At 42.1% G+C, this 22196-nt stretch overlaps 1 protein-coding gene across 1 annotated transcript in view; it reads left to right on the plus strand.

The window, feature by feature from the left end:
• Positions 1–22196, plus strand: part of KLHDC8B (kelch domain containing 8B) — a 173807-nt gene that overhangs the window by 84614 nt on the left and 66997 nt on the right. Inside the window, exon 3 of the mRNA XM_063426719.1 lies at positions 20820–20984. Within this exon, the coding sequence (XP_063282789.1) occupies positions 20820–20984 (165 nt within the window). The remainder of the gene's footprint in view (positions 1–20819; positions 20985–22196) is intronic.

Consider the following 22196-nt stretch of genomic DNA (forward strand, 5'->3'; position numbering starts at 1 on the left):
TGTTGCAATAGGGAAACCTGAAGAGAAAAATCATGCAGTGATCTCCAGTAAAGACAGATTCAAACATTTTGTAGAGGTTGCGGAGTTTAGAGTAGCTCTCTAAAATAGCTTCCTGAATTCACACCTACTGTTTTACCTTACAAACACACCTCAGCATAAAGACACACACATCATGCTATTATATTCAAACACTCCACACTTACACACCCCTGTTTTCAGAAACTCAAACTCCCTAGTATGTTATAGACAACAAACTGTGCCACAATGTGCACTGTCAATCAGCATTTGCTGAGGCCAGTAAGGTTTTGTCATTTATAAAAACCGACATTAATTCTCTGGATGAAAATATCATTCTGCCTCTTTATAAATCACTGGTAAGCCCACACCTTGATTATACTTTCCAATTTTGGGCAACTGTTCTAAAGAAGGATATTACGCACTAGAAAAAGTGCAGAGGCGGGCTACAAAATTAATAAAATGATTTCAGTTATGAAAAAAGGTTAACAAATTTAAATCTGTTTAGTTTAGAAAAATAGCATCTCAGTGGGGATGTAATAGCATTATACAAATATATTCAGGGCCATATAAACAGATACACATAGGACACGAGGTCACACATTTAGACTGCAAGAAAGGAGATTTAGTCTAAGGCAAAGTAAAAGGCTGTGTATATTAAGAATAATGCAGATTTTTCTGCCTGAAAAGGTTGTTTTATCAGGGTCTGTACAGATGTTAACCCCTTAAGGACTGAAGCAATTGTACAAGTTCAGATAAAAACATAAACAAAACCTTGAATTTGCATTATACATCTGTTCAACTCTAATGCACCTCTTATCAAATGCACCTACACTTATTATATATAATTTTGTTCAGGAGAAACAGGGCTTTCATGTCACATTAAATATTTATATAAGAAACATAATTTAATATGAATAAAATATAAAAAAAACTTGAGAAATTAAGAAATGTTATTTTTTTAGTTCATTTTTCAATTTGTGTTTTTATTTCAATTTTAGATTTTGTGCATTACTTATCCATTGTATGGAGGTTAAATAGTTAGTGACATTGGCTGAGCATGGGTACACGTAAGAAAAAAATACAGTCAAACTCTCAATAAACAGAAGGTCAGAAAACAATACAACATAAGGAGAAGGCAGGTTCAGTCTATCAGGCTACTGTGGCTGGCGTTAATTGCCTTTGGGCAGTGCGTCCAGAGGGAGTATATGATGCTGGGGCTCCAGCTGATATGGAGGTAGTTGTCCTCCCAGTCGAGGATGACGCTTCCCCTTGTGGAATGGCCGGTAGACCTAGTTTCTGTAAGAAGGGTTCTGGATCCTGAGCCGAGGTGAGAGCGAGGTACCCGTCTCCGAGCACCGCTTGAAGGGATCCCTCCACTTCCCAGCGGTATTTCAGCGAGTGGTCCCGCAGTCTTCTTGCCACTGGGGCTTTTTTCCTTTTCTCCGCTAGGGCCATAAATGGGATGTCCCCATAGATCGCCAGTGTGGCGCCCTTGAACCGCATGGTCCCAAGTTCACTGCACCGACTCATTATCGCGGCTCTTACTGTGAAATCTCTGGTTGTTGCGATCGCGTCTCTGGGGGCTTCAGTGGGTGCCGCAGCGGATTTTCGCACCCAGAATGGGAAGGTTATCTATGTGGGGTCTGCACACCCCCTGACTCCCATAGAGGTAATCAGTCTCTGGGTATATTGCAGCAGTGTGTCTTTCCCCACTGATTCTGGGATGCCCCTTATACGGATATTGCGGCGTCTGTGCCGTGTCTCCAGTGAGATCACTATGCGGCTCAGTTGCTGTACCTGAGAGGTGAGTCCCTCGATTAGGCTCTTGGCTTCCTGTATTTGGCTGTCTCTGGCCACCTCTCTCTCTTCCACTGCTGTCACCCTCTGGTGAATCATGCCAATTTCATTTTGCATTTCTAGTAGGTTTGCCTTCCAGACCTTCCACAAGTCTATTAGGAGCTGCTTTATGTACCCATTTGTCGATGGGGACGAATCTTTGTCGGATTCGGAGGATTAGTACTCTGCTCCAGGTATTGGTGAGGTATGAGGTTCCTCTCCCTCCTGGGAGTTCTCTGAGGCTTCTGAGTCGTGGTAGGCCTCAGGCACAGGTGTCGGCCTCAAAAAGGATTTTTTGTCTTGTTGGCTCGTATTTTTTTGTGGCTTTTGACGTTTTGTGGGGCCTAAACGGAGCGCCACAGAAAGATGTCTGGTGTGGGGCGGGGCCTGGGCAGCATGGCGACTGGCAGCACTTGCGGGAAGCTCCGGCAACTAACCGTATTGTAAGTGCCCTGCAGGAGTTCCAGAGTGCCCTGTCGCCCTTAATGTGTGACATACCTGCGTCAGCGACCTACTGAAACAAGCGACAAGTTTCTGGAAGCGGCTCCCTCTGCACACACTGGAGAGGCGAGTGAGGCCTGGTGAGCCCGTCGGACAGGCAAGACGGCCGCTTGCCTGTACTGTGCGGCACTGGGCGTCCGCAGGGCAAGCTACAGCTCCGTTCCCCCCCTTTGGACCGGTGGGGGATATCCCGTCCACACTGGCTGGCCGACCGCACCAACGACCCGGTCCACTTCTTCTGAGAAGCAATCTAAACCAGCCAGGCCAGCGGGCTTAAGCCACGAGCACAAGCCAAGAGGGCCGAGGCCTATCTAAAATGGCGGAGGCCGCGAGGCTCCCAAGCCCCGACGACAGTGACATACTCACTCGGCTGAATAAGCACTTCCAAGACTTCTGGCTAAAACTCGAGCACAGGTTACACCAACCAGCCCCACCACTGACATGTACGTACCAAAAGTACTCAACTTCAGGGGCTCCCACACGGCGGCGGATCGGAAGGCGCACCCCCCTAAAGCACGGGAAAGCGCGACCACAACCCACGGAGGCACCTAACCTGTCAACCCCGCCGGGAAACTGTGCGGCACCCAACAACGGGAACTCACCCAACGCCTCCACGGAGCCAAAACTTGCCCGGGAGCCAGAACACCACAACAGCGGAAGGTTCTCATGCAAAGCCCAGGCCCTCAAGACGAACCGGCACGCACCAGCAAGCACCGACCACACTGCACCTGTCGCCCGACGGGCCACTGGCAGCCCTGCATGAACTGTCCTCACATGGAAACTTACAGCCCAGCCAGGGTATAGTTTAACTGACTGCTTGAATGTGCTGGCATGCCAGGCTTGCTGCCATGAAAGATCACTCCACCATTGCTAGTGATGAATGGCAGTGTTACCCATTTCTATTAGCCACCAGTTGATGTTTCAATGTTCTAGCTAGCTCAAGCTTTTTCCCTCTTTCCACGACTTATTCTCACATTTCTCTCACGCTAACTTAGCTGTGCTTTAGGTCTCCAATGCCATACATCGCTATAACTCATAAATGCAAATCCAGCAACGAGACTATACACATATGATGAGCCTCACAGCTATACACAATGTTTTTTTTTTTTTTTTTTTTTTTAAATCGAACCTGCTTTTAGTAAATACAATGCAGACCTCTCACCCACACACAACTAAGACTAACAGTGCTGTTGTGGTTAGCGTAGTTTCAAAGTTCATCTTAATGTCTTTAGGTTAAGCGTAAATAACGACTTCATCCTGTGTACCAGCGAAAATACACAGCTTAATCCTGCCAAGCTAATCAACAAATGTCAGAGCCAGATTTATGGGTACTCGGGACTGGCTATACAAAGGGGGGGAGGATTTACTTAGACCATCTCTCCACAATTAACTCCTTGGCAACGCATACCCCTCACTAATTATGCCATGTTTTGTTATGTTTTGTTTACTCATTAATCTATGCTTAATGCGCAAGATAGGCATATACTTTAATACATTAGATTGAAATGCGTCGCACAAAGCTACCCAAGATAGCCTATCAACTGATTACTTTCACCGCCATGCCTAAGTGGCGAGTATGGCACATTAAGCGCAAAATACATATGTTAAAACAGGAGCAGCACTGATACAATAAGCGACCCTATTCCAGCAGGTCTTAAAATTTAAGCGAACCGCTTCACATTCCATAGGGACCTGGGTATAAGCTAAAGGATACCCCCAGTGTCGCACTATAATACCATGCACTACACATACTGTTTCCACCACAGTAAACGCATGAACCAAACCCGTTTATATATTATAAATATTTTCATGTGGAATGAAGCTTTAATGCTATGTTGTCTAAGCTTGATATAATATAAAAATTGTGCTAGTTAAATGTATACCCCGCATGTTAAGCGTGGGACAAGCCGGAGGACTGCTTTCGGGGCACCTCAGGCCTACCTGTAATATACACGTGCACTACAAAAATAAAGATTTAAAATAAAAATAAAAAATGTCAGAGCCAGAGTCAGTGTGGTATGCAGTCGGCTACGCCCCCTTCTGCATTGCATTTTAACTGTGAACGTCATAATACTGGTAGCTGTTACTGCAGTAAAGTACACATATTTGTATTCAGTGATGTTTCACAAGTAAAACAGTACCCCCATGTACAGGTTTTATGGTGTTTTGGATAGTTACGGGGTTAAATATAGCATGTTTATACTCCTTGAAATTTACCAGACTGATTATGTTGCCTTTGAGACCAAATGGTCAGGGCCGGTGCAAGGAATTCTGCCGCCCTAGGCAAAGATCCATTTTGCCGCCCCCTGAGATAGTTCCACAAGATCATTCACTAAACTCCAAAAGGAAACATTTCACTGATTTCGTTTAACAATGTAGTAGATATACCCCCAAAGAAAATATGCTTTCTTTTCTGCAAGCGGTCCAATCAGAGGCTTCTCACTGAGAAGTCTTTGTTTTGGGGCTGCAGTTGTGCGCATGCACACTCAATCACAGCTTTCCTATGTTTCCCTAGTTCAGCTTATTGAGAAGGGAGAAGACAGGTGCATGGTAGTACAGCATGTCTGTCTCCTCTGTTAGCTCTGTGGAGAAGAAAATCTTCCTAGCTGTGTGACAGACAGGAAGCTGTTTTGACCCCAATTATAAAAGGTCCAATTTCTATTGAAATCAGACATTTTATAAACTGTCAGGAAAATGGCAAACTCCAGACATATAAAGCACTTCAGCAAGTTAAAAATACTTTGTGTGTGAGTATTCCTCTCTCTTAGCAAACTGCCTTATACATACACACACTCACAAATAATATACATATACACACACACAATGCCTAATACACACACACACACAAAGTGCCTTATACATACATGCAAACAAAATGCATAATACATACATACATACATACACCAACACTGACCCATACATAAACACACACACTGCCATTCACTAATACTGACCCACACACACTGCACACTGACACTAACACTGACCCATACAGTAACACAGTGCACTGCACACTGCCACTCACTAACACTGACCCATACATACACACACGGACACACGCTGCTCCCTCCCACTGCTCTGCTCTTCAAAGGACTTTTTTCTGGAGGTAGGACTTGGGAGGGGAGGGTGTTACAGGCAGGGGTGGGGCTAGAGTGTTTGAGGCGGGGAAAGGTGGTAGTTTGTAACGATATAGACGGAGTTAAGGGTTTGTGGGCGGGCAGAGGCGGGGTTACGATCGTAACCCTATGCTTTAATGAAATCATTTTATTTGGCTGTTTTACAAGGAAGAGGGCTGAAGCAGTGAGGGAAGGACGCCAGCGGCTCTATCACAGGCAGAGGTTGTTTCTCTGTGTTCTCGGTGATTGAACACTGCCAGCATACTGTCAAGGGGGATTCTGACAGTATTACAGCCCCTGTGGGTGCCCCCTCTCACAGAGCAACCTAGGCCACTGCCTAATCTCGCTATTGGAAGCGCCGGCCCTGCGTATGGTAGCACAGGAATTAGAATTACCCCCATGATGGCATACCATTTGCAAATGGAGACAACCCAAGGTATTACAAATGGGGTATGTCCAGTAATGTATGAGCTGTGTGTAGCCTGTATGTAATGTCTGTGTGGTGGGTGCTCCCTGTATGTAATCTGTGTGTGTGTGTAGTGTGTGCTGCCTGTATGTATTGTGTGTGTGTGTGTGTGCTGCTTGTATGTATTGTGTGTGTGGTGTGTGTACTCAGTGCTTGTATTGGCTGTATTTTTTAAGTAATGTGATTCAGATTTATTCTCTACAATTTGAGTGTTTTGTGCATATATAAGCAATTCTTATAATATAGAGGCCAACATTCCATCTGGACTTAAACCTCCCTCTATGTTCTACCCCCAGGTTGATAAAGGCCCATACATCCAAATGTTCTATGAATTGGTTCTGAAGGATCTGAGAGTTCTTTGTGATGTTTTTAAAAAGAAAAAAGATTGAGTTTGTAATAATTTGGATAAACCAGAATTAGCAGCTATCACCAGCTTGAAAGCCAATCTTAACCTTGTTATCAAAGGGGCGGACAAGGGAGGAGGTATTGTCCTGTTGAATAAAGTTGATTTTCTTAAGGAAGCTGAGCGGATTTTGGGGAATAGAGACTACTATGAGGTTTTAAGATTTGATCCTACCTCACGTTTCAGGAGTGAACTGAGAGACCTCATAGAATTGGCCTTTTTGAACGGTGCTATAGATAAAAAAGAAAGAAGTTTCTTTCTCTCAACACAGGGATAGATCCCCATTTTCTATTACCTTCCAAAGGTGCACAAATCCCTCACCAACCCTCCAGGCCGCCCTATAATATCGGGTTTAAGCTCATTGATTTCACCAATTTCTAAGTGGGTTGATTTTCACCTACAAAGATATGTCCCACATCTGCCTTCTTTTCTAAAAGATACAGGCCATATGCTGTCCATCATTAAGGAGATTGAATGGTCAGAACAATATTGTTGGCTAACGATTGATGTGGCAGCTCTTTATTCCAATATCGACCATACTTTAGGTCTAAAAGCCCTTTCCCTATACCTACGATCAGATCCCCTTCTTCCAGAACAACAGTCCGAGTTTATTATTATATTCACAGAATTTATGTTGAAACATAACTATTTTGAGTTTAATGGGAAGTTTTCTGTACAGACGAGGGGTAGTGCGATGGGGGCGAGTTTTGCTCCATCCTATGCTAACTTATTTATGGGACACTGGGAACAGACTATGATTTTTGCAGACCCTGATTGGATGGAGCGGCTCGCCCTCTATCGGAGATTTATTGACGACATCATAATCATTTGGAGAGGCGATTGGCACGAAATAGACAATTTTATGACCTATATTAACAACAACCAATGGGGCCTTTCTTTTACCTATAAGAAACATAGGTCGTCTATTGATTTTTTAGACCTTACTTTGACTGGTACTGAAGGAAGAATCATTACTAAGACCTTTCAAAAGAGTGTGGATGTGAATGGCTATTTACATGCTAAAAGTGGTCACCATCCCACATGGATACAGAATATTCCTTTAGGACAATTCACCAGAATCAGACGAAATTGTTAGTTTATGTCTGATTATGAGAAAGAGTCCCTCGTGTTATGCCAACGCTTTGTTGATATGTCTTATCCTCCAAATAAGGTATTGAATGCGTATCTGAAAGGGCACAACTATAATGTTATCGTTTCGCTTGAGAACCATACTATGGGCCCTTCCATTCCAATTAATTCCTCTAAAACTATGTATTCTGAATATGAGCCCAACACTAATGAGCATCATATGATTCTGGATCTACTAGATAAAACTCATGTCTTTAAGATGAAAAAAGCGAAATATAATATCCGCACGAGAGAGGTGGGTAGAGGTACAGCACCCATTTTTTCTACTACATTTAATATAGCGTTTGATTACATCATTGAGATTTTCTATAAGTATTGGCCTATTTTGACTAAAGACCCCTGGTTATCTTTTTGTGTTTCAAAATTCCCTAGAGTCACATTTAGGAAGGCTCCTAACCTGAAAAATATTTTAGCTCGATCCAAGTTACAGCACTCTAATGAGAGAATAATGATAGCGGTTAAAGAGGGTTCCATTAATAAGCGCTGCGGCCATACTAAATGCCTTACTTGTGGCTATATTTGCCATCTTACTTCGAGTTTCAGCCCTTACAATAGTCCAGAGATATTTTCAGTGCAATCTGAAATAACCTGTAACACTCCCTTTGTAGTGTATCTTCTAATTTGCCCGTGTGATCGGGAATATGTGGGCCAAACTACCAGGCCCTTAAAATGCAGGTTTCGGGAACACAGAACAGCTAAAATTCGCAATAATACCAAGTCTTCAGTAGCTCGACATTTTGCCATCTTCCATGATAAGAATCCATCAGGTATCAAGTTAATGGGGTTAACACATATTCCCCCGCATCCGGATGGGGCATTAAGGAAAAGGGAATTAATTAAGTCTGAGTCCATGTGGATCTTTAAGCTAAACACCATGACACCTAACGGCTTGAATGAAGAGCTAGACCTGTTTTAAGTAATCTAATATTTGCTTGCCCTGTGTTATAGTACACCCTGTAGTATGGTTTATATCTTCTTTATGCCATCCTTTAGGTCAATCTTGTACACGTTTTTGTGTTTGTATATATGCATTTATCTTGGTTACTTTAAATGGACTCCTTGATAGAATATACATTTCCACTCCAAGATTTGGTCTTTTCAAATATTCTCTGATAACCCCCTCCCCCCCCCCCCCCCTTTCATCTGCCCATTCAGACACACACCTTGTGTTTCTTTTTTATATTCAATTTTACTGGTGGCCTAATTGTAATATATGAAGTTTTGCTTTCCAAAAATATAATATACATTTATATACAATAAATAAATGGTTGAAGTGTTTATGTTTTAGTTTTCCTTCTATTTTCAACCAGACACTTAAAAGATTTTTTATAGATCCAGTCCAGGGTTTACCTTTTACATATATAACCCGGGTCATTCCTGGGCTATTTAAACCATGATCTGTGGCAATTACTTTGCCTTGAGAAAGTCCCGTGGGCGGGACGAAACGCGTCGATGAGCCACAGCTGATACGTGACGTCCGGTTCTGTTGCTGTGTGGAGTTTTAGTTTTCTACCTTATGAGATAGCCGGTTTCCAGTGATACCTGTCGGGAGTTGGTTTCCTGACACCGCGGTCTTTTTTGAAGACACCGACCGCGGTGCAACACGTCACATCCTACCTACGGGTGATTATTTGCTTTTTTGGGAGAGTGTATTCCATCACACCGCGGTCTTTTTAGAAGATCCCGACCACGGTGTAATATTCTATCCCCCCTGACGGATCCTATCTGGCCACTACTATATATCTCTCTCCATTATACCATTATGCCTTTTATTACGCATATATGTTTTTTATTTTATTTTCATTACACTGTAAGCATTTGTTGTACCTCTAGATACTTTGTTTCATACTTTGTATCTATAGTGTCTGTTAAGTGTCTATTCTGGCATTTATATTTGTCAGGATTTACTTATTTATTGATTTATTATTTATTTGTTTTTTATTATTGTGTACCTTTCAGCAACAGATCAACTTAGTCATGTTTTTATTTGTGATCCGATTGATTTATAGATTTATATGAGTTTTTTACTAATAAATATACATCTATATTTTAAGTGTCATTTTAATAATTTCAGGAGCGCACATACTTTTCTGTTTTTGAGCTTATACTCAATTTAGGACGCTTGTGGATGTATGTTGCTGCCCACTTAAAGGGAAACTCCAGTGCCAGGAAAACAATCCGTTTTCCTGGCACTGGAGTGTCCCTCTCCCTCCCACCCCCCAATCCTCGGTTACTGAAGGGGTAAAAACCCCTTCAGTCACTTACCTCAGGCAGCGACATGTCCCACGTCGCTGCCTGCTCCTCCCCCGCCGCTCCACCTTCTTCCTCCGTCGGCCGGTGGGCGAGACTGATCCCGCCCACCGGCTGAGGAGTTCCAATGCGCATGCGCGGCAATGCGCATTGGCGCACCCCATAGGAAAGCATTGAAAATGAATTTCAATGCTTCCCTATGGGGAATAGAGCGACGCTGGAGGTCCTCACACAGCGTGTGCTAGGGACCAGGAAGTTCCCTCTAGTGGCTGTCTAGTAGACAGCCACCAGGGGAGGACTTAACCCTGCAAGGTAATTATTGCAGTTTATAAAAAACTGCAATAATTACACTTGCAGGGTTAAGGGTAGTGGGAGTTGGCACCCAGACCACTCCAATGAGCAGAAGTGGTCTGGGTGCCTGGAGTGTCCCTTTAATTGTTCGTACTACACCTTTTCTATTAGTCTATTATTCTTATAATATATACCTATAAATATTAATATAATACACATCTATTAATATACATGTGTATAATGTGTCTATTTATAAATGCATAACTCTCGAAAATGAAATTATAAATTGATTAATTTAATCAAACCTGCTCACTAACCTACACACACACACACACACTCCAACACACAATGCCACACACACACATTGATACACACTGACATACACACATTGATACACATACCCACAAACACACACTTTTTGACCCATGCACACACTCCATTCTCACACACAGACAAACTAACACACACTGAGCCAATTAACACAAAAGCTACATCTGACCCACATACAATACATCCTCATTACATAATTCACATCACCAGCAGCCTTAATCCTGCAGTCGGTCTGCAGCTTGCCACCTTTCCTTCTATTTCCTCAATGCCCACCATGGCAGCCACTGGGATATGACTTCATGCTGTATCCCGGCGGCCAGTATCTCTGTGCAACGCGAGGAGCAACTGCTGCTCCTCGCACCTTCTCATACCTGGCGAACCTCTGTTAGCCCCATGACTGATCTATGCAAAGGAGGACAGTCCTTCCACCGCACTAAATTACCCGTCCCGGGCTTTGGGCAATGTAAATTCCACATCCCTGGACTATATACATACATTCTTAATTGCATGAATGTATTCATTGGGCGTTATATCTACTCAACATTGATTTTTTTTTTTTTACTTTTGTTTTGGAGTTTCCCTTTAATACATTATTTAGTAGTGCTGATGTTTTTTTTTTTTTTTTTTAGATGAAGGTTTTAATTAATACACACACACACAATGTTTTAACTTAGCACATTTAAAATGTGTCTGTCCTCTCATTATCACAATCATGACTTTAGGTATGAAACATATCATGTATGTTTCAGGGTTTTTTCCTTGTTATGATCTGCATCATTAACATATTATATAATTTTACCAGATCTACTTTTAGTGTTATAATTAATTGTTATTATCACTCAGTCCAACTTCGAAGTCCCCTGTTACATCTCCGCCATGAAGTCTGCACTGCTGCAAGATTGAGCATTGCTAAGCGCTAAAATTCCAAACTCAGCCATTTAGGGCATTTTCAAATAAAATTTGCTTTATTTGTGAAATGGAGGAAATGGTTGCTAGGCTTCACATTAACACATGAAAATATGGAGCTACTGCAAGTCTTTCCAGATTCTCAAACCTTACCCAAATTGCTTACTGAACTTTGACCCGGTTGTCAACCTTTTATATCTCATTTCTCATCCATATCTTTTCGCTTGTCCATCCCCCAATTAAAAAAAAAAAAAATGTCCTTAACCAAAATGGCAAGGTCCGTTCTAGTTTAAATTATTAATAGTTTAGTCTGGATTTTTGTTCTCTTTTATTTAAAGGGACATTATAGTCACCAGAACAGCTACAGATTTTTGTATTTGTTTTGGTGAGTAATCATTCCCTTCGGGCTTTTTTGATTAAACACTGTCTATTCAGAAAAAAGGCAGTGTTTGCATTACAGCCTAGGAATACCTCCATTGGCCACTTCTCAGATGTCTACTAGATGTGCTTCCCGGGGCAGTGCTGCACAGTGTTCAGCACTGCCATTCATTGCCTCCACCCTCTGCAGGGAGACACTGAACTTTCCTTGTAGAGATCCATTGATTCAGTGCATCTCTATAAGGAGATGCTGATTGGCAGGGGCTGTGTTTGGTTTGTGCTGGCTCTGCCCCCTGATCTGCCTCTTTGACAGTCTCAGCTAATACAATAATAATTTCCCAAATGAAAGCATTGTGATTGGCTGAGATCATCACTTCTGACGATGTCAGCCAAGCAGGCAGATCAGGGGCAGAGCCAAAAGCAGCAAACTGGAATAAAGGTAAGATTTTACTATATTTAGGTGGGGGGAGGCTAGATTGTGTTTTTAACACTATAGGGTCAGGAATACATGTTTGTGTTCCTGACCCTATGGTGTTCCTATAATGTATAATATATTTTACATGTTATTACTATTCGTTATCAGTTTAAGTGTGATTTCCATCTGTATTTATATTTCTGATGCATTGTATCTCTTTTTAATAGCAGTAGATTTCCTTGACTGAGGAGTGCTAGCTAATGTTTGAGATTTGCATATTTTGTCCTGAATTCTCGACCCCACACATTTTAACCTATTTTCTTAAATCAAATAGAAGTTTGAGATTGTGTGTCCACTAAAACAAAATGCCGCTTTTTTTCAGTAACAACTGTCTTTCTTTACAGCTACTATTCTCCTTAAAAATAATAATAAAAAAAAAAATCAAATGGTAAAAGCAAACAAATGAAATATTAAAGTAAGTGGAGTGTGAGAAAGTAAATGGCATTGGGTATTTTTGGCGATGTTGGATATAGACGTCTATCAGAGATCTCCTTATCTAGTCACGCGTTCTGGCAGATGATGTACGGATTGGCAGTGCAGAAAACATTAATTATATCTGCTTGCTTAGTTTTTCTAATTAAAGTTAAGGCTATAGTTCCAGCCACTCTGATTTAAGTATTGTTTTACATGCAGTTCGTCTTTGTATTAGCCCTCTCTACATCATTTTAAAGTAAAAATTCTGTTCTGTTATATTTTTTTTACAGTTTTCTATGGAGTTTGCGCATTTATGTACAATTCCTTAAACTTGTTCACAAACTGATTTAATTTTGGCAGGAAAAGTAGTTACAATTTTCTGAATAAATTAATAAGGCGAGGCAATCTCTTTTTGGGATCTTCTTTGTTTAGTGGTACATTGTTTAGTAATATCCAAAATTGCTTCTATATACTCTCTAAGAAGAGCTGCCACTATTTACTGATAATTAAAGGGACTGGTAACTGAGAGTAAATATACACACATTACCTTTATGAAATAGATATTCTTCAATATCCTGCCCATGATTCCTGAGCATGGATGCCAACCATGATGTTTTCAGAATTCCTTGTCCATATTCACTTGGCTTGTCATGGGATATTTAGTTTTTGTGGATGCTTTTTGCCTTTGCAAAAGGCACTTAAAATGCAGCTCAAGACATCTAAAGCATGTCGGCATGCTGATGTGCTTTATGTGTGATTTTGTGACCTCTTTTTTCATTTTTAAAAAAAGTGCAGATTTCCATAGAAATGTACACTTTTATGAATTAACCTTGTTTCACCCCCAGGCTGCCAATCTGATAACTGATCATTTGAGTTCCTGGTTTCTAAACTCAAGAGTCAGCAATTGCTCAGAGCACCTGCCTTGCAAAGACGTCTAATACAGCTGCATTGAGAGGTCTGTGATTGGACAGCCACAGAAAGTCTGGGCTGGGAAAGAAGGGGAGGGCTTGCAAAGTCTGTTTTTCGATCTAACCCAATGAAAAATACATAAATAAATGCATGCATGATTTTATTGGGGTATAAATAATAAACAGTGATTTAAATCTATATATTTAAATTATTATTAATATTATTTTGGATTTGGACAGTGGAATTTCCATTTAATGCAAATGTAAATAAAATAAAAAATTAGGGTCGAAACAAAACAGAATTAAATTAAGATATTTCCTAATCTGCTGTTTGGCAATACCTACTTAAATAGCACTTGCCACTTAAAGGACCACTATAGGCAACCAGACCACTTCAGCTCAATGACGTGGTCTGGGTGCCAGGTCCAGCTAGGTTTAACCCTTTTTTCTATAAACATAGCATGTTTATAATAGGGTTAATCCAGTCTCTAGTGGCTGTTTCACTGACAGCCGCTAGAGGCACTTCCGCGCTTCTCAATGTGATTTTCACAGTGAGAAGACGCCAGTGCCCATAGGAAAGCATTGAGAAATGCTTTCCTATGGAATGGCTGAATGCGCGCGCGGCTCCTGCCGCGCATGCACATTCAGTCAGACACGTGTTGTATCAAGTTGCAGATCACTTCAAAGTGATTACTAACTGTGAGATTTTGATCGCTTTACTGTTTTGAAGATATATTTACTCAAAGTGCATGCAGTTGAATGTCTTAGATGTCACCTTCTCCTTCACCTTATCCATTGCACGGTATATTTAAAATTGGTAATGACTGGTAAAACAGTATATATATATATATATTTTTTTTTCTTTATTGTTTTTCAAATTTTGATCAATCAGAAATAGGGATTACAAAATAAAGAGAGGGAAGTGGGTAGAAAACAGTAAAAGCATAGTTGCCAACTGTCCCGTTTTTGCTGGGACAGTCCCGGCAAGCTGGAGTCTGTCCCAGGCAGTTCACTCTCCCAGGACAGTCCTGGCAACTTGCTGGGCCATGTTCTTTTATTATTTTCCCTCGGACTGTAACAGGCAGGGGTCAAGTCCTGGGGAATAAAGTGTGGGAACTCTCCCAAGATTCCTCACCCCCCCCCCCCAAAAAATAATAATAATAATATTCACTCGTTTGTGTGTGTATATATATATATATATATATATATATATATATATATAAAAACACACATGCGTGCACATACAGGCACACATATACTCAGACACACACACACATACACTCACAGACACACACACATACAGACACTCACACACTCTCACACACACAAAAACACTCACAGACACACACATACTCAGATACACACACATACTCACATACATTCAGACACACACTCCCAGACACACACACACTCCCAGACACACACATACACTCAGACACACACATACACTCACACACACATACACTTACAGACACACACTCACATACACACACATACTCAGACACACACACATACAGTCACAGACACACACATACTCAGAAACACACATACATTCACAGACACACTCACAGACACACACATACATTCACAGACACACACACACACACACACATACATACACTAACAGACAGACAGACACACACACACACATACATACACTCACAGACAGACACACATACATTCATTCACAGACACACACACTCAGACACTCACACACAATTTTTTTTTTAACAAAAAAATATGCCCCCAGCCTCCCTACCTGGAGAGCTGGCGTGGACCTGTCCCAGGGGTTCAGTGGGTTGGGCGCCTGACTCCATATCACAAGCGGTGAGGGAGCTGTGTTCTCTCTGCTCCCTGTCGCCGCGCAGGCTGTCTGCTGTAGCCGGGAGCCGGAATATGACGTCATATTACGGCTCCCAGCATCAGCAAACGGCGCGCAGCGAGAGGGAGCAGAGAGAACACAGCAGGTGCCCGCCGGGGGTGGGGGGGGTGGTGGTCCATCAGGTGGCCATTAGGCCACCTCATGGGCCCCACCATGACAGGGGTAACATTGGGGCATTTGGGGGCGGCATAAAATGTCCTGCAGTCCTGCAGCAACAGCGGGAACGGCGTTCCTGCTCAAAAAAAAGTGCAGGAACACCGTTCCCATGCGTTCCTGCAGGACTCGAACCCTGAGTCCAAGGGAATTCAAGAGAGAGATGCTGGGGGCTGGAGAGAGATGCTGGGAGCTGCTGGGGGAAGGAGGGAGCACTGACAGACTCCCTTCCGATTTCCCAGCAGCTTCCCCGGCACACAAGCTCCTGCACTGCCTCGTGCGAGCAGGCTCTGCCCATACCATTAAGCAGCAGACCTTGCTGCAGGAGGAAGAGGCTATCTGACCTCCCAGCAACAGCCTCCAGTCAGTGCAAGGTAAGCTTGATATTCTGAGGTGTGTGTGTGTGTCTGTTACTGAGAAAGCTTGTCTGTAGTGAGCTTGTGTGTGTGTGTCAGTGAGCTTGTTTGTAGTGAACTTGCGTGTGTCAGTGCTCAGGCTGACAGAGGAGACCTGCTTTCTTGCTGTGGACCCTCTTGGGCCGGTGAGGAGTTCAAAGATCTCCTTTACTGTCCCAAAGGCCCTTCGTTAGTGACAGGGAGGGCTGGAAGACTTGGGAGGCAGAGCGCTCCTCCTGCGAGCATGCTGTTCAGAGCGTTGCTGCATGTTACCATGGCAATGCCCCAACACAGCAGTCTGCACGCGGGAGGAGTGAAGACAGCCTGCAGCCAGAGTAGCTGCAGGCTATAGACAACTCCCCACCACTGGACCACCATGGCACAGCATCCCTCACACACAGCACCCTGACACAAAGCACCGCTCACACACACAGCACCTCTGACTCACATACACAGCACCCCTCACACACACAGCACCTCTGACACACACTCAGCACCCCTCACACACTGCACCCCTTACACACACACACTGCACCCCTAACACACACACAGCACTTGACACATACAGCACCCCTCACACACACACAGCACCCCTAAAACACACATCACTCCTGACACAAAGCAGCTCTCATACACACAGCACCCCTCACACACACTCAGCACCCCTTATACACACTCAGCACCCCTCACACACACACAGCACCCCTCACACAAAGCACCCTTCACACACAAACACAGCACCCCTCACACACACAGACAGCACCCCTAACACACACTAACACACACAGCACTCCTGACTCAAAGTACCTCTCACACACACAGAACCCCTCACACAAACACACACACACACACAGCACCCTCCACACACTGCACCCCTCACACGTTTTTAAAGGCACAGCGCACGTTATTTCTTTTTGGTTTGAGATCTTATATTAGTGTTGTATAGAGCTGAATACACTGATAAGGTGCTGCTATTTTATTGAAAAGAGTAATATAATTTTTAGCGCCACGTACGCTTGTAATTTTTCTGTTTTTGTGTGTGTATAAAGCAGCCTGTGTGTATTCAGCAGTTTCTCTGTGTGTGTTCAGCAGTGTGTGTATATTCAGCAGGCTGTGTGTATTCAGCATTCTGTATGTATTCAGCAGTCTGTGTGTGTGTGTGTATTCAGCGGCCTGTGTGCATTCTGCAGTATGTGTATGTGTTCAGCATTCTGTGTGTATTCATTAGTCTGTGTGCGTTTTTTGTGTGTGTATTCAGTGTACTGTGTGTATGTACTCAGCAGTCTGTATGTGTGTAGTCAGCAGTCTGTATGTGTGTAGTCAGCAGTCTGTATGTGTGTAGTCAGCAGTCTGTATGTGTGTGTACTCAGCAGTCTGTGTGTGTGTGTGTGTACTCAGCAGTCTGTGTGTGTACTCAGCAGTCTGTGTGTGTACTCAGCAGTCTGTGTGTGTACTCAGCAGTCGGTGTGTGCGTGTATTCGGCAGCCGGTGTGCGTATATTCAGCAGTCTGTGTGTGAATCTGTTCAGCAGTCTGACTGTACTCAGCAGTCTGTGCATATGTATTGTATGTATGTATTGCATTTGTTGGAGGTACCAATAAATATAAGTTTAATTTTTATCGATAATTAAATTTTTTATCCCTGTGAGTTGTTGTGTAGGAACGGCCCCAGTGCATTGCTTTGCCCGGGGGCCCATGACGCTGTTAAGATAGCCCTGCTTGTGTGTGTCAGTGAGCTTGTCTGTATTGAGCTTGTGTGTGTCAGTAAGCTTGTCTGTAGTGAGCATGTGTATGTCAGTGAGCTTCTATTTAGTCAGCGTGTGTCAATGAGCTTGTCTATAGTGAGCCTTGTGTGTCTATACAAATGAGTTTGTCTGTAGTAAGCTTGTGTGTGTCAGGATTACAAGTCCAGTTGATCCAGCACGCAGAACTGTGTCACACCTAGGACTAAGACTAGTCAAAATACTTGCCGAGGTCAGGAACACAGAATCAGACACAACGATGAAGGAAAGCCAAAAGTCAAGGATACCAGAATTCAGGGAAGTCAAAACAAAGCCAAAGTCAAATACCAGAAAATCAAGATCAGTAATGCACTCTCGGATAATCTTAGGCATTATCCGAGAGTGAGAGTCAGACCCCAAAAGTAGTTACCAGGTTTCCATGTGCATGATTGCTGCTCAGCACAACTTTTCCTGTGAGGACGGTAATGTTGCTCAGCACATCTTTTCCTGTCAGGACAGTAAATGCCATGAACCACATTTTATGTGCGGATGAATACGTGACAGTGTGTGAGTCAGAGTTTTCTCTGTCAGTGAGCCTGTTTGTGTGCATTAGTGAGTTTGTGTTTTGTGTCAGTGAACTTGTCTGTCTTTAAGCCTGTGTATCAGTGAGCTTGTGTGCTTACTGTATACCTGTACACTGTATCAGTAAAGAGAGAATTGCAGGAAATTGAGATAGAAATTTCAAACTTTAGGTCGAAATAGTGCAGCTGAATGGAAAAAGTTTTCCAACTCGGCTACTTTGGCCTTAAGTTTGAAATTACCATCTCAATTCCCTGTAATTCTCTCTTTATTGAGTAGACCCTGTAATCTGCACTGATGATAAGTAGGCGGAGATTAATTATGTGGGTTGGACATAGTGGGCGGAGCTTTGCAGCAGTGGCTGTGGTTAGTGATGCCCCGAACAGTTCGCCGGGAACCGTTCACCGGCGAACATGACTGCGAACACACGCGATGTTCGGTCCGCCCCCTATTCGTCATGGAGGTGGGAGGGTCTGCTGCTGATTGGCTGGAATGTGTCTGCTGACTGTGAGGTACAGGGTCAAAGTTTACTCAATGATGACGAATAGGGGCGGACCGAACTTCGCGCAAGTTCGCGAACAAGAACGCGCAATGTTCAGTTCCCGGCGAACTGTTCGGGACATCACTAGCTGTGGTACATTTTCAAGGTACGGTAGTAATTGATAGCTGTGCTGCAAAGTGTCCCTGAATTTTTTTTTAACATGTTAACATGTTGGCAACTATGTTAAATTAAACTGCTTTGTATCAGAAAAGCCGTATCTCTTGATTGTACATCAAAGAACATAGGTGCAGGTCATATAAACATCATGATATAACTATATTACATATGGAATTGGGTAAGTACTTTGTGAGAAACCAGGGCTGTAGTAAGGTTATGATTCAAAGAAACAAAATAAACAAACAAACAAACAAAAAAAAATATATATATATATATATATATATATAGATAAGGGAAAGGAAGAGGAGTTATATTTTCTTGGGGAATACAAAAAGAAAAAAAAACAAGCACAGAGAGGTAGGGGTTACATCTGGAGTTAAACCCATTACGAAGTTGTGTTGAAGGGTTTTTGGTCCCCATGGTGGTGCCTCTTAAAAGGGTGTTTGAGCCAAAGGGGCCCTTTCCAATCTGGTGTGGTAAAACAGTTTTTTTTATGTACAGTAAGATCAGAAATTAATGGATATGCGTATTTAAAAAATATCTGGACTTTTTGTGTATATATGTTAGTTATCTTACTCTCCTCTTCTTGGTCTCTGGGCTGTGTTGAACACCATCCACTCCACCTCTTTTATTTCCCCTTCCCAATGGCGTTTCTTAGTTAAACAAATACCCAAGTGTTCGTAACAGTGAATAATTCAATGTCTGCCCTGTGTGTTCTATCCCCATCTCCAATACCATGTCACTCTCACCCCACATTATTTTCCTACATTTTTTAATCTCTAGTAATGTGTCATGGATGGGTTTTTCCCTTCTCTTACGTGTGTTCCCCCCTGTTTTACATAGCTCACTAAGCATCTCTCTATGTTCTCCTTTTCTGTATTGTTTTATGAACTCTTTCTTATTGCATATACTTTTTTTCAACCACCCTATCTCTTCCATGTTTATCTCTATCTTATTTTGCAATGTTTTCTATCATTCTCTTTAATTCCTCTCACATTTTTTTTCTATTCATTCCATATTTCCCTTATACTTCTCCTCATGTGCTCTCGCCACCTCTCTTGTTCCTATTCCCAACTGCTCTACACTCATCATTTTAATTCCACTGCCTTTTCCTCATCCTTCAGCTCTTTCTTCGTTTTTCACACTGTCAGGGTTTCCCGCCAAAAATCTCATTGCTCCCCTACCTTCTTACATGCTCTCTCCTCCCGCTATTTAATTTCCCTCTCACTTCTTTGCTGTCATCAAACCGCTTTATGTTTTTTTTTTATGTGTTTATGCACATAAAAGCTTTTTCTCACTTTGTCTCTTACACAAGTACACACACACACACTCTCTCTCCCTGCTCTTTAAAAATTAATATACTGTACATACATTAATTCTAACTCATGAATGCATGCAGCCCAAAAAGCAGTATTTGACTGTGTACTTGCATGCATAGTCAAAATGTGATGTTACCAGACTTTTATATATTTTCTATTACTTTGATGTACGCACATAGGCTTATAGTCGGGTCTCTACCAACACCCAGGCAGTCCCAACAGCATGGACTAAAGACCCGTATATATTGTAGTTTACCAAAACACTGTACTTCTATAATATGTCTTCCCCCTTTTGCTGTTTGTGCCTTGTCTACAGAATTGTTACAGCTTTGTGATGTTTAACTCACCAGTGCCTGTAGAATTGTAAGCTCTGACTCGAGCCTGTGAAATATGGTTCCAGTTTATCTAAAACTTTGCTGGAACCAAACTCTGGAGAAGTTGGCAACTTGGTCCTTCAACTGGTAGCTGGTTTGTCAAACTATGTTAACAGCTGGCTATAGTATAGAATACTTTCTAATAAAGGGATGGCCAAGTCCAAGCCTTCTCATTTTGTTGTCTGTAGTTATCTTATTCAAGGCTATGATGTTCTCTCTGGTATATTTGTTAGTTTGGGCAGTTGTGAAAACTAGTGGGAATAAAAGTTTATTTATATGTATATTTGTTCTCTTGCAGAAGGGACGATATATGCTCTCGGAGGGATGGGTGCAGACACATCACCCCAAGCTTTGGTTAGAATATATGAACCAGCGAAAGATAACTGGCAGCAGCTACCTTCCATGCCCACACCTCGTTATGGAGCATCCACTTTCCTACATGGAAATAAACTTTATGTCTTAGGTAAGGTTTCATACAGTCATTGATGTATAATGTAATTCTCTCGGATACACTGTGTTACCTTTGTTAGACATCTGGTTTGCTCTATAGAGGTTCTTGAGGGTTCAGTCATTTGGGATCCAAAGCTCTAGCGCAAGGAGGAACAGTGCAAAAACTTTTTTGTAAGTCTTTTTTTAAGTCAAAATTCGAAAATGTTCCTTACTAACACCCTGTATTTGAACATGTTTATGTATTTTTTCAGTTGTGCAATGTATGTAAAAAAAAAAAAAAAATTGTATTTCTGAATGAGAACTCTCTCTCAAATATTGAATGATAGGGGATACTATTAGACTTGGGTACCGCCAAAATTTTGCTCAACCACGCCACTCCTCCTCAACAGTCATATTGAGCTTAATAAGAACACTCCAAGCACTATAACCACTGCAGAGTGCTGTAGTAGCTATGGTGCCAGAAGTGAAGGTCCTGAGGATTGCCGGGCACCATTCATCATCTTCTTTATGAGAGCCAGAACTGTTTTGACAACTTACATTAGGGGGGTACCATGGTGCATTTGTGGCACTACAGCACACATTAGTGGTTATGTGTTGCTTGGAGTGTTCTAATGAACACTTTCAACTTTAAGGGAAAAAAGCTCCTACAGTAACCTAGTAACAGAAAAAAAAAAAAAAAACACCTTAGAAATCAGTAAAATAACATATACTCTGAATTCGAATATATTTATGCAAAAACAATTCAGCGGGGAGAAGCGGCACCTGCGGCTTTTGTGCCTGTTCGCATATCAAATGCTAATCTGGTGCCAGAGATGTGTGAAATTAAATCATATATTAGGGAGGCTACAGTCCTGTGTCGTGTGCTCTAAAGGATGAGAAAATACTGTCTGCATGCATTGGTTAAATATACAAATATATTTTACTGGACTATTATTATCTTATTTTTCAAGTCTTAAAAATATTTGCCTTTCTGGTTTGCTCACTGTAAGGCAAGGAATAATGTACAAAGGTACCTGTGGGATTAATTAATTCTCAACACCTATGTACTATGGTACTAGACGGTCTGTTACATGCATATATTTTTAAAAATAAATACATGTGTGTAGTTGATTTGATAGATGGATGGATGGATAGATATATAAATTCTTCTTCTGTCATTATGAAGAGCGCTGTGTTTCATTTTTCCATACATTCTTTATTTTCCTACCACATACTTCCGATTTCT

Source organism: Pelobates fuscus, chromosome 7 (assembly GCF_036172605.1).
Source record: "Pelobates fuscus isolate aPelFus1 chromosome 7, aPelFus1.pri, whole genome shotgun sequence".
Taxonomy (NCBI): Eukaryota; Metazoa; Chordata; class Amphibia; order Anura; family Pelobatidae; genus Pelobates; species Pelobates fuscus.